General features: G+C 38.1%; 1 protein-coding gene across 1 annotated transcript in view; it reads left to right on the top strand.

Moving 5' to 3' along the window:
* The window catches only part of LOC149570127 (weak chloroplast movement under blue light protein (DUF827)), a 31,633-nt gene extending 17,926 nt beyond the window's left edge, over nt 1-13,707 (top strand). The window contains exons 2-3 of the mRNA XM_089822793.1: nt 10,999-11,180; nt 11,297-13,707. Coding sequence (XP_089678919.1) covers nt 10,999-11,180; nt 11,297-13,186 — 2,072 coding nt within the window. The 3' untranslated portion in view covers nt 13,187-13,707. The remainder of the gene's footprint in view (nt 1-10,998; nt 11,181-11,296) is intronic.
* Nucleotides 13,708-14,370: the final 663 nt, after the last annotated feature.

Here is a 14,370-nt window from a genome sequence, read left to right as displayed (position 1 = left end):
TTTTCTTCACCAACTTTCAGTTGGCTCTCCAAAACAAGCTTAAGGACATGTGTAAATCCATAAGCAAAGGATGTGAACTGCCATTGAAGAGCAAGTCTCTCTTCAATATCCTCTTTTGATACCCCCTCAAGATCTTCAGCTGGTAATTCCTCTTGCTAGTTATTGCTGGTCCTTGTTTCCTTTGTTGACTTATCTTCTCTCTCAATACTTTTTTTTCTATCCTTTGATTTTTCTTTCCTTGCTGCTGATATGAACTTTTGGATACCAAATCATCCTCTGCATTTGATATACCCATAAATTGTGTGAATGCAAGCATGTCTTGTATCTCCTTTGGAAGAGAATGATATTGATGGTAGCTGCTCATTATTGCATCATTGAAAGCATTAGTAGGAGGCATCTTGTACCTGTTGATGGAGATGAAACCTTAGAGCGCCCATTTTTAATTCTAGCCATGGTTTTGACCTGCAACTAACCCAACAAGTTGGCAGGTTCGAGGCTCTGATACCACTGCAATATTCCAAATGGATATTTGCTTTGCTGTTGCTATAATGTTTAATTATATAAATTATATTTTCCTGTAGATTTTTCTTTGATCTTATAAAGCTAGACAGAAGTTGTGGAAGAATGTTGTTTTTATTTTTATTTTTCAGAATATAGGCATTACAATGAATAAATAACAGTAACTGATAAAACAAGTGTGATTGAAATCATATGCAACAATCCATGGCAATCTGGAAATAATTCTAAAACTGTACCAACAGAGTGATTATTTCAGAATAGTACTAATGTAGATAAACAAGGTTGACGCTAGCTGAAGATGGGAACCCAACTACAGTGAAACAATTTCAAATGATAAAGTCCAAGCTGCTGCAATAAAACAACTCCAGTCTGCTGCAAATAAACACCCCAAAATTCTTTACATGAGCTGCTATAAAGAAATGCTAGGCTGAACCAAAGTGGTTGCCTTCCCCAAAATTCCACTGTTTGCAATACTAGAAATCGATCCTCTGCCTTGATCAAACTGTATGCATAAGAACTTTGAATCTGATCTTGTTGAAGGCTACGTCCCAACAAATCTGTTCTTAGCATTAGGGTTTGCGCCTTAGGTGAGGAATGCTCTTCTAGAGCAACGACATCCAAAATGGATTGACAAAATGATATATGATACTCACCTTTAGCTTGCCTTCTCCTTATATCCTCTCTCCAAGGCAATTTGAACCCTAAAAGAACCCTAAAGTTGAATTCATTTGAACTTTATAATATAACATTATTTTCCCCAATAAAGCCGTCCAAATAGAAAGAAATCATTACTTTATTAACGACAAATAGCTCCAAGCATCAAATAGGTTTCGGTAAGTGATAATCAAATGGTAGAGATTGAGTTCTTTCCAGTGAGCTATCACACATAGGCAAATCGATCCAGATGGAGCCAAAAAACTCCTTGTTACTCCAAAATGGCAAAACACTTAGCCTTATTTAAATTATTAAAATGCTAACTTAGGAGAATATTTAAATATATTAAAATATTTCCCAAGTAGCCAAAGAAAAACCCAAACACCTCCAAAACATCAAACTGAGTTTCTCACCTACTTGTGACTGATGTCGGACAACTTGGGCCAATAAGTAGTCTCACCCTCAAATCTAGGGCTACATCGAAAAAAAGGGAACACACCCAAATCTCTTGAAATTGAGACCAGGGCGTGATCTCATAGAACCTCAACTCTGGAAAATGTCACAACCTCCTAAAAGGTAGGAATCTCCTCCTACAATCAAGGGACTGCCTCCTAAAAAGTAGGAGATTGAGTTTGTCAGTCTGAAATTGAGTACTAATGAATCTCCTCTACTGTGTGCATCTCCAGAGTGTGTCTCCCTAGCTAATAGATGTGAACAATTGTTGAGCTCCTTGCTGGTAAAGTAATTCACATGGTATCTTTGAATACTTAAAAATATGTAATGAAATACCTATATAGTGTAAGCAGTGCACCTAGTATGAAAATCTGATGCATTAGACTACTTATAGATGGGTTGATTGGCATTTGGAATTGAGTTTGCTTGATCTTGTGCATGTATGCTGACTTAGGTTATGTGATTTGATTCTATGTTAGAGAGATGAAAGAATCCCAATATGAACTTCTAATAAGAATTTGGAAGTCCAAGAAAAAATTCCAGTTTTGTATGGATGCAAGCAATTAGTTAATCTTGGATGATCTTTATCCTTTTCAAAATCCACATGATTCCCTTTTTGGTCAATGTTGTAGCCCAATAGTGAATCTAAGTAACACGAGACAAACCTTCTAAACTTGTGCAACAGGTTCTTCTCAAATGTTATTATAGACGAGGATGCCATCTAAGTAGCAATGATGGAGGTGTTTGTGAAGGGTTACAAGATATCACTCATTAGCTACATGAAGGTCGCAGTTGTGCTTGTTCGTTAGGTATATTCTTAGTTGACTAGAGCATGATAATAATCCGTCTTGAATTTAATGGCTGCAAAGTATTGTGAGCCTCAGAGTTGCCCCCAAAAGTCATTAATGCGAGCCAAGCAGCATAGTATAGCTCTTTTTATTGGTGGTTTTTTGCGTGCCACAAACCAATCACCGTTGACCTCACTAGGAAATATGTAACACTATATGATGGAATATTTCCTATAATTCTGTAAAAAGTATTAGTTTTTATGTTAGCATTTGAGTCTTTGACATCTTTGTCGATTTCTATAATATGTGGAATGCATTTTTTAGATGTGTTTGGAAAGAGTGGTATTTGCACGTACTGATATAATGTTTCTCGTAACCTTGATTTTAAATTTTTATGTGATGCAGGAGCATCCAGAGGTATAAGGGCAATCCCGTGTCACCCAAAAAAAATGTACTTAGACTTGGTTTCTGTTTCATGTGTTTTCATTTCTAGATACCCATTTGAGTCAAATAAAGGTTCCAACTCTCACAGTTCCACTATCAGTGTTCTAGGATAGAGTATTTGAGCACCTTGGGATATGTGTAAATGCCAAAAAAATAGGAGTATGTAATTGAGCCATCATTTTGGTGAATTAGAAGGTGTAAATTGGTCAGATGATTGTCATTGTACTTTAGAGCATTCCAAAAAAAGAATCAGGTCAAAAAGGCCCCACGGTTTGAAAGTTATCGCAGTTTTTCGATTTTTGGAGACCTCCTAAGAATGCTTTAAAGTCAGGTTAGGGGCATTAAATGACCTCAAACAGGGCTGAAAAATGGGGGACGAGCGAAACTGGTCCATAGGGCTATAGAGCGTTTCGAGAGCTTTGCGGAAATGCAAACGGATCTTCAATCGGAGCTATGGTTCAAAAGTTATGCCTCCCAGAAGTTCGGTTACCGTTTCTAGATTATTCCAATTTTGTGCCGACTTTTAACGTGGCCTCTGGAGCCATCTATTTGGTGGGTGGATGCCAACTAGCACTTTCTAGAATGTATTCTTAATCCTTAATCCTCCGGGGTCTATTTAAGAACATTTCTGGCATTGTAAAAGGCAGTTCGGAGTGGAGTTTGAGAGAGGGTACTAGGAGAAGAATTTATCTCCAGATTTATGCTATTGTAAGCCCATAGGGCATGTTTTGGAGTCTGTTTCTCTGCACTAAGTGTACTAGCGTATTTTCACAGTTAATAAAATTTTTCCTTTCTTGTTGTGTCCATTTTGTGCTTGGGTTGTGTCTCCATCAAGTGGTATCAGAGCTGGTTTTCTTGAGTGTGTAGACAGAGCGCCGACTGTGAGGCAGTTTGCACCAGGACTGTGTGGTTGTGGGTTTGAGTTAAGAAGATGCTTCCACGAAGAGAGCGTGGTGGAAGGGTTGGAGCTATTAATCCTGATGAGGTTAGAGCCCTCCAAAGGCAGGTACAAGCATTGCAGGAGGAGCTCCGTAGAGGAACAAATGTTGCTACAGGTGACGAAAGTGAGGATGACAATGAAGAAGAAGAAATTGGATCAGAAGGGTAATTTGACGTGGAAGTTCTGAATTAGGCAGAGGAAAGGCTTTTTAGGGCCATTACTAAGTTTGGGAAAAGACCTACAATTGATGTGGGTGTATTTTCAGAAAATTTGAAACCAGATGAGTTGGTTGATTGGATCAATGAACTGGAAGAGTACTTTGAGTATGAGGATATGAAGGATCCAGATAGGGTTAAGTTTGCAAAGGCCAAACTGAAAGGCCATGCCAAAATCTGGTGGCAAGAGGTTCAATTGGAAAGAAATAGAAGAGGAAAGGAGAAGATCACAAGGTGGGATCGTATGGACAAATTGAAGAAGCAGTTCATTCCTGTTGACTATGAAATTGATTTGTTTAAGAAGATGCATGGGTTAAAGCAAGCAGGAAAATCAGTCTAAGAATATACAGAGGAGTTTTATCGACTTCTGATTAGAGCGAGGCATGAAGAAGCAAATAAGGAGAAGGTTGCTCGTTATATCAGTGGGTTGCGACCTAGCATCCAGGAGGAATTAAGTCTGGTAAGAATGACCAGCGTTGAAGAGGCATACTAGTTTGCCCTACGAGTTGAAGAGAAGCTAAATAAGAAGTTTGAAGGGAGACAAAGAGGGCGCGGTCAAGGAGGAAGGGGTAGTGGTAGGTCATTTAGAGGCCGAAATGAAACCCAAAAGAGAAATGAAGATGTGGGTACTAGCAGGAACTAGAGGAACGAGGGTTTCAACCGCTCCTGTGATCAAGACTTTGGAAATTAGAGAGGAAGAGGTAGAGGACGTGGACAAGGAAGAGGAGGCTTCCGTGGTACCTGTTTCCATTGCAATGAAGAAGGTCATCGTGCCTTTGAATGCCCTCAATGACAAGGAAGGATAGATAGGAGAGCTGAGGGTCAAGCTAGGGTTGCTCATGTGGATGAGGATGCACAATCATCACATTCAGAGGATGCAGAAAGAGGAGAGACTACAGTAAATGAAAGGGTCCTACTAAGTGGTGAGATTGAACTAGGACAAAGGAGGAGTTTATTCCGTATCGGGTGCAAGTGTGAGGATAAATGTTGTAATGTGATCATTGATGGTGGTAGCACTGATAACTTAGTATCAGAGGAGATGGTCTCTAAGCTAAAGCTCAAGAGGGAGAGACACCCCCAGCCCTATCGGATCGCTTGGGTGAAAGATGATCATAAGGTCCTGGTAAGTGAACAATGTTTACTGAAATTCAAAATTGGGAGTTACCATGATGAAGTTCTCTGTGATGTTATCCCAATGGATGTTTGCCATCTATTGTTGGGTAGACCGTGGCAGTTTGATAGGCATGTAGTACATGATGGTCATGCAAACACATACTCTCTAACAAAGGATGGAGTTCGCCACAAACTGAAGCCCATGAAAAAGGAAGGCGAAAAGGTATGTAGCAGTGCTAGGATTTGTCTTGTTGATGGAAGGAAGCTTTTAGATGGCATGAAACATCAGCATATGTGCTATGCTTTGATTCCTAGGAAAGATAAAGAAGGTAGTAGTGAAATACCACTTGAAGTTTCAGATTTACTAGGTGAATTTGGAGATGTCATCTCTGATAATGTTCTAGAAGGATTGCCACCGGTAAGGCAAATCAGTCATCAGATCGATTTAATCCCAGGAGCTAGTTTGCCTAACAAGGTTGCTCACAGGATGACTCCTACTGAAATTGAGGAGCTAAATAGACAGGTTCAGGAGTTATTGATGAAGGGTTTGATTCGAAAGAGCCTGAGTCCATGTGTAGTACCTGTAGTACAGGCACCAAAGAAGGATGGAGAGTAGAGGATGTGTACAGACTCTCGAGCTATAAATAGGATAACCATCAAGTATCGGTTTCCTTTGCCAACAATGGATGATCTTATGGACTGTTTGAGTGGAGCTCAGTACTTCACAAAGATAGATCTCAAGAGTGGCTATCATCAAATACGGATACGAGAAGGAGATGAGTGGAAAACTGCCTTCAAGACCAAGGAGGGTCTTTATGAGTGGTTAGTCATGCCCTTTGGATTGACGAATGCCCCAAGCACCTTCATGTGGCTTATGAATGAGGTACTTAAGAAGTTTTTGGGAAAATTTGTTATTGTCTATTTGGATGATATTTTAATTTTCAGCAAGACTTTGGAAGAACATTTATTGCATATTCATAGTGTCCTTGAAAGGTTAAGGGAAGAGAAATTGTTAATTAATCTGAAGAAGTGTATCTTTGCAAAAAGGGAATTAGTCTACTTGGGGTTTGTTATATCACCTGAAGGTCTCAAAATGGATCTAGAGAAGGTAAAAGCCATCTTGGAATGGCCTACTCCAAGGTTTGCTACTGAGGTAAGATCATTTCATGGTCTGGTTAGTTTTTACAGGAAGTTCATTAAGAATTTCAGTGGCATATGTGCACCCCTGACTGATACAATAAGAGGGGATAGAAAAGAGTTCAAATGGACTGCGGCAGCTGTGAGAAGTTTTGAATTGCTGAAGAAGAAAGTGACAGAACAACCTGTGTTGGCACTTCCAGATTTTAGAAAGGTGTTTCAGGTGGATTGTGATGCTAGTGGCAGCGCTATTGGGGCTGTATTAAGCAAAGAAGGTAAGTCTATTGCATATTTTAGTGAAAAATTGAATGATGCGAAAAAGAAATATTCTGTTTATGATCAAGAGTTCTATGCAATAGTTCAGGTCTTAAAGAAATGGAGGCATTATTTTTGCCAAAGGAATTTGTTTTGTATACTGATCATCAGGCATTACAGTACCTAAATAGCCAAGGTAAATTGAATCAGAAGCATATAAAGTGGGTAGAGTTCTTGCAGAGCTATACATTTGTGTTAAAGCATAGAAGTGGAAAATCTAACAGGGTTGCTGATGCACTAAGTAGGAGACAGTTGTTGCTTACAGTAATGCAGGTTGAAGTAGTTGGGTTTGATGAACTCAAGAATCTGTACCCTGAGGATCTTGATTTTGCTGAAGCATGGAAAGCTTGTAAAGATTCTGTTGCTGTAGATAGAACCAAGTGGCTAGACTATTTGATTCAGGATGGTATGTTGTTTAAGGGCAGTCAATTGTGCATTCCAAGGAGTTCCATGAGGGAAAATCTGATTAAGGAGAAACACACTGGAGGGATGGCAGGACATTTTGGTCGAGATAAGACCATTGCCATTCTCAAAGAACATTATTTTTGGCCTCAAATGTCACAAGGTGTGAAGAAGTTTGTACAGAATTGCCAGATTTGTCAGGTGGCCAAGGGATTTAGTCACAATATTGGACTATATCAGCCATTGCCTGTTCCATCAAAGCCATGGGAGGACATAAGTATGGATTTTGTTCTTGGATTGCCGAGGACAGAAACGGGTAATGACTCAGTATTTGTGGTGGTTGATAGGTTCTGCAAAATGACACATTTCATTCCATGCCACAAAACTCATGATGTTGTCCATATTGCAGACTTGTTTTTCAGAGAGGTGGTAAGACTACATGGTCTCCCAAGGAGTATAGTTTCTGACAGAGATACCAAATTTGTGGGGTATTTCTGGAGAACATTGTGGAAGAAGTTGAGAACAGACTTGAAATTTAGTTCCACACATCACTCGCAGACTGATGGCCAAACAGAAGTGGTAAACAAAAGTCTAGGCAATTTGCTGAGATGTTTAGTTGGGGATAAGCCCAAGGGGTGTGATTTGATTCTACCACAAGCAGAGTTTGCTTACAATAACTCTATAAACAGGAGTACTGGTAAATCACCATTCCAAATTGTATATGGAAGTAGCCCAAGGACTGCACCAGAATTGAGGAAGATAGAGCAAGGGGAGAGGACAAGTGCTGAAGCTGAAGAATTTGTTGAACATATCAAGCGTTTACATGAGGAGGTCCAGGCACACATTACCTAGATGAACCAACAGTATAAAGCTAAGGTTGATCAAAGGAGAAGACATAAGGAGTTCCAAGTAGGGGATCTAGTCATGGTACACTTAAGAAAAGAAAGATTTCCAGTCGGTACTTACAAGCAGCTGAAAATGAAAAAATTTGGCCCTTGCAAAATTCTGAAGAAACATGACTTAGGAAATGCATATGAAGTGGAGTTGCCAGATGGAATTCACATTTCTCCTATTTTCAACATTGCAGACTTAACAGAGTATCATGAGGATGGTGCAGATGAGGAGCTGATGTTAGAGCCATGTCTAATTCCTACATCTAAGAAGGAGGAGATAGAAGACATTCTAGATCATCGTGTGGGTAGGAGTACCAAAAATAGGCAGTATGAAGAGTATTTGGTCAAGTGGAAAGGACGGCCAATAGAAGACTCAACTTGGATATCAGCAGCTGAGGTTTCCCATTTGGGATTTCCTCTACCATTCATAAAGTGATAGGGTCACTTTTCAATCTACCATGGGTGTCTGATGCAGAAGCATCCAGAGGTATAAGGGCAATCCTGTGTCACCCAAAAAAATTTACTTAAGACTTAGTTTCTGTTTCATATGTTTTCATTTCTGGATACCCATTTGGGTCAAATAAAGGTTCCAACTCTCACAGTAAGCGCTTCGAGAGCTTTCCGAAAATGTAAACGGTTCGTCAATCGGAGCTACGGTTCAAAAGTTATGCCTCCCAAAAGTTCGGTTACCATTTCTGGATTCTTCTAATTTTGTGCCGACTTCTAACACGGCTTCTGGAGCCTTCTATTTAGTCGGTGGATGCCAACTAGCACTTTTAGAATGTATTCCTAATCCTTAACCCTCTGGGGTCTATTTAAGAAGATTTCTGGCATTGTAAAAGGCAGTTCGGAGTGGAGTTTGAGAGAAGGTACTAGGAGAAGAATTTATCTCCAGATTTATGCTATTGTAAGCCCATAGGGCATGTTTTGGAGTCTGTTTCTTTGTACTAAGTGTACTAGCATATTTTCACAGTTAATAAAATTTTCCTTTTCTTTTTCTTGTTGTGTCCATTCTGTGCTTGGGTTGTGTCCCCATCATTATGACTATATGCAACATGAATGTATGAAATTGAAGTATCACATAATGTCAGTATTACCTCTTACTTGTGTTGCACTTGATGCGTTTGTAATTTCTTGTCATGTTGGGTACTTTCAGTACATCATCGAAACTATAGAGAGCATTATTTTACTATGAAATTGGGTAAAGTCACCATTTTGATGTCTTTCTTCCCGACTGTATATAAAATCTAAGTTCAAAGGCTTGAATTTGATTCAACCTTTTCCGTTGCTATGGAAATAAATTTTGTAGCTAAAAACTATTTCTGTTAAACATTTACCTGATGTATTTCGTTCACTTATATTACTTATATGGTTTCAAGCAGTTTATTATTATTTGTTGATTTGAGTTGTTTGTACTTTGCCTTTTTACCAACTAAAAAATTGGGTGTCCTTGAATTTTAGAATAAACAATGTGTATTCTGGTATGAAGGGTTTGATATTAGTTTCAGTGGTATAAATCTGAAGCTTGTAACCATTTGAGAGCAGCTTAGATTGCCTTACTCTGTTGAAAAGAATCTGCGAGTTTCTTTGCAGGGATAAAAACCCATGAGGTTTTACAACTTTCTTATTTCATAGACATGTAATTTTATGTTGGCTAATCTGATATGGCACGGTCTTGGTTGGTTCACACTTTATTTATAATTTCAGGTAGCCAACACATTCAACTATTTATTCTGAAGAACTAATCAATTTTTCATCACAGTTTTCTTGAATTCTTGACATGATGTATAGTAAATTGTTTCTGGTATGCAAGAGGATATCATAAACAAATTTTGCCTAAAACAAATGAATTATCCGGGTTCTCAATAATCATTTACTGGGATTTTCTAGATGCACTTGTCTTTTTAGTCTCTCTTTAGAATTTCTGTTTGGGCATAACTTGCATATGGTCTGGCTCTCTATGTCGTCCAAAGTTTGTTGATTCTTTGTATGCAATGTGATTTGTGTGTGCAACTAGTTGTATCCAGGAAGACATACGGAGATTATTTAAATTGCTTATATTGCTTTCTGTACTGTTATTCTCAGAGAATCAAGATAGTAGAGACTTAGTTGATTGCATTCTTGTATTACAGATTTATTACATCTTTTCTTGCAAATAGTTCATTTTTTAACTCTTGGGGGTATTATCATGTGATGTGACGATGTGAAAATACCCTTTTTCCATTTGTGTCTTATCAGAATGCTTATTAAGCCTAGGAATTAAGCAGTGTATATATGTGTGCATTATTGGATTTGGCATAATGGACTAGTCGGCCATTGTGTACTTCTTTGCTTGAAATCAGAAAGCAGTATAGCTTGTTTGTTTATGCTCCATTTCCATCCTTATCCCGAGAAGAAAGCAGTTCTGATAGGACATCCACTCCAAATGTTGTGCTTTTGCTGCTTCTTGCCTTGGCAGTGACAGTCAACTTCTGTTATATTCAATGTTAATGATTATATTCAGTGTCTCTTAGTTTAAATTTCTCATATATTTGTTTAATCAGTCTCACGAGATGAGCTTGTGGTTACTAATTTCTATAACAATGGATAAACATTAGGCTTGTAGGATTCTTATGATCTCAAATTTATCTACTCGAATTTGTGAATAAAAAAGCATATCATTGCAGTTGCATAGAGCTGAAAGCTCTGATGCTTTAATTGGTTGAAAGCTTTTCCAGAATTTTTATTTTTTGAATTTAAGATTTTTTTCCAATGTAACCTCATTTAGTCACTTCAATGAAAATAAATACATGCCAAATACATATTTAATATGCATATAAATGAACTTAATTTTTTTTAATATTATCGGTAAGAGGCCGAAGCTAAGATTAATTATTATTACGTGTTGTGATAATAATTATTCTTATTATTTATTAAGCTCGAGTAGACTCAAACCCAGGACCTCCCACATAAGAGTCACAATTTACCGTTGTGTTGTAGGCTCTTGCCTGCATATAAATGGATTTAGTCATGTAAGAATTTGTAATATTTAAATATTGTACAATATGTCCTGGTAATAAAATGCATGTTGATGTTCAAATTGTTTTGCACATATTTTCCTGATTTCCTAGCCATTTTATTGACAGAGCAAGAAATTTCTACAAGTATGGTAGTCAGCAGTTCTCACAATCCAATAACCAGAACAGAGTGGGGAGAAATAGATACAACAGCACCTTTTGAGTCAGTTAAAGCTGCAGTTACTTTGTTTGGAGAGGGAGTCTTTGGAGACAAAGCTGAAGGAAAGAAGTTCAAACTTCCAGTTGTGGAGGTAATTCATTATCATCATCAGTGTTCATGTCTTGTATATGTGCTAATTATGAATTCTATAGGTTTATGCTCCATTTTCTTATTATGTTTGAACTTGTTTCTGTTTTCTGTTCATAGAGGCGCATAGCCAAGGAAACAGAACTTCATCAAATGCAAAAGGAATTGGACAAATCCAAGGAGCAGTTGAAGAATGCAGAAGCTACAAAGGTTCAAACTCTGCTTGAGCTGGAGGAGGTGAAAAGGGTTGTGAAAGATCTAACTCAAAAGTTGGAGACGGCTAAGGAGTTAAAAGAAAAGGCCAGTGAGGCTACTAAAATAGCCATGGTGCGTGCAGAGGAGCTAGAACCTGCAAATACCAGTACATCAGGGGACAATAGTTCAGGTCAGCAAGAGGAGCTTTATGCTATTAGGGACAAGCATATCACTATAGTAACTGAGTTGGATGCTGCTAAACAGGAACTGAGGAGGGTTAAACAAGAACTTGCAGCTTCCTTAGAAGCAAAAACACTTGCAACTAAGCAGGCTGAAGATGCAATGATCAAAGTTGAAACAAACTCGACAAGGGTGGATGAGCTTTCGAAAGAGATTGCTGCAAGTAACGAGTCTCTTGTCCTTGTTAAATTGGCTCGCATTGAAGCAGAAAAAGAACATGCTAATATTCTGGCAGAAAAGGAGGCCAAAAACCAAAAAGATGCTGCAGTTGTAGAAAAGACTAGCAAGGAGTTGGAGGCTCTAAGAAAAGGACTTGATGCTGCTAAAGATCTGGAGATAAAGCTGTCTACAACTGTGGTTGCAGTGGAACATGTACAAAAAGAGATTATTTTGGCCAAAGAATCGCAGTCAAAGGTTGCTGAAGCAGCTTCTAAGGCTCATGACAAACTGAATAAGGTGAAATTGGAAATTGAAGAAATAAAAAATGTCACATCTGTTAAAAGTACATCTGTAGAATCACTCTCTGTAGAGCTTGGGGAGGCAAAGGAAAATATGCAGAAGGCAATAAAAGAAGACTCGGCCTTGAGAGTTGCCATGGATTCTGTAAGAAATGAGCTGGAGCAGATTAGAAAAGAATTAGCAGAAACAAACCAGAAAGTGGCAGATGCAGAAGCGGCAGCAGCAGATCTAAATGTTGAACTTCATAAATGTAGATCAACATTGGCAGTAGCTGCTACATCTGAAGCAAAAGCAAAAGAAGCCACTTCTGATCTTGAGGTAGCTCTTCAACAACTTACTGCAGAAACTGTAAATGCTAGAAAAGAGGCTGAAGCAATGAAAGAGGAAGCAGAAAAAGCAAAATTGGAAGCAGAACAGGCAAAGGCAGCCCTGAATACAGCTGAAAGTAGATACAAAGCAGCATTGATGGAAGCTGATGCTGCCAAAGCTGCAGAGGAAATAGCTCTTGGCAGGATAAAAGCATTGACTGAGAAAACAATAGCTGCACGTGCTTCTACATCTGAATCTGGTGGGGGTATTACCATGTCACAAGAGGAGTATGACTCCCTAAATCGGAAGGTTGTGGAAGCAGATGAGCTTGCTAATATGAAGGTTGCTGCTTCCCTAGCTCAAGTTGATGCTTTTAAAGCAGCTGAGGAGGAATTATTGATGAAACTAGAAGCTGCTAATAGAGAGATCGAAGAAACCAAGTCGGCATCTGAGCAAGTTTTGCATAAAGCAGAGATGGCAGAAGCAGCCAAGAGAGCAGTTGAAGGTGAACTTAGAAAATGGAGAGAACGAGAGCAACGGAAGAGGGCTGTTGTTTTGGCAGCTGCACAGGACTTTTCAAATAATGAGAAAAATAATGTTTCAAGGACATTTACAGAAGATAAATCTGTGCATTCTCAGCCTCTTGGTAAGGTGCTTAACATCAAAATTGCTTCTCCAGAAAAAGTTGACCATGTTCATTCTATTGATAGATCTTTTACTCTCAAGAAGAAGAAACAACTGATTCCAAATATTGGAGGTATTTTTACCAAAAAGAAGAGTACAATGGATGATGATACTCCACACTGAGTTATGTGTCGATGTTCAATTGTTTACACTGTAGATGCAGTGTCTGCAGTTTTGATTCGCCACATCCTGTATCCTTTTAGAGTTCATCTTCATAGTATTATGGTTGTATTAATAGATGATTCTGTGGCATATTGTACAAGAAACACAATGATTCTCTGATCCTATAAACAGCTATTAAGTATAGTTACTACATGGTGGAAACAAGCAACTGTATTGTTGGGATGTGTGGCATGTCCAATAACACAATGATGATAAAATGGTTGTTATTGGTAAGAAACTGAAGAAAACTGAAAAGAGAACCATGATATACTGTGCTGCCTCGATAATTGCTTCTTTGGGCTTTCATTTGCCAAAAATGCTTGTTGAAGGCATTAGGACCATTTTAGTGCATTGTGTGGTTAAGCTGTGGCTGGGCCTGATTTGATTTTGCAATCTCTGGTTTATAGTAATCATCTACATGTCAACCATTCTAGACCGAGAGTCATGTTATAAATTAATTTCTGATAGAATATATTCAGCAAGTGAGAATGCTAGCAACTGTATTTAGTGAGAATCGTAATGATATATAGGCACACAAAGTCACAGGAATATGAACTGAATTATTTAATTGAACAGTGTAAAGACTGTTGACATATACTGCATGATTTTATCATTGTTCTCATACAACAATTCTATATTCATTTGCATTTTGCAGCTGGTGATTTGTTAAACTTGATTTAAATTTTGTAACAAATATTTTTAAATTTTGTAACAAATATTGGATATATTCATATTTTTTGGCGATTTTGAGCTTAGTCATCACTAAATTTATTTTTGTAGTTGTCTCAATCGGTTGCATTGGAAGTCAATCCAGTATTAATTCATTCTTGGAGTGTTTTATTAAATTGGCTTAGTTAATGTCAAATCATATCAAGTAGTTTTAAAAGCCATTTAATCCTTTGACAGTAAGGTTAACATATGACTAATTGTTGTAATGCAAGTTACTTGAATACTATTTTACCAGCGCCATTTGCCCATCCTTGTTAGTATAAGATTAAATTCATTACAATGACGCACAAACAGATTCCTATTTTCATTCTTCAAAATCATATGCCATTGATTTTAGGAAGAATGCTGATTGGAATGTGCTTGATAAAGGTCGAGTGAAGTAAGGCATTGATTAATTAAATTAAAGGGTCACTTGA

This window comes from Cupressus sempervirens, chromosome 3, assembly GCF_028749045.1.
Source record: "Cupressus sempervirens isolate cs-2001-9-10 chromosome 3, ASM2874904v1, whole genome shotgun sequence".
NCBI lineage: Eukaryota > Viridiplantae > Streptophyta > Pinopsida > Cupressales > Cupressaceae > Cupressus > Cupressus sempervirens.
The sequence above is the reverse complement of the archived record's forward strand: the minus strand, read 5'-3'. Positions and strand labels throughout refer to the sequence as shown.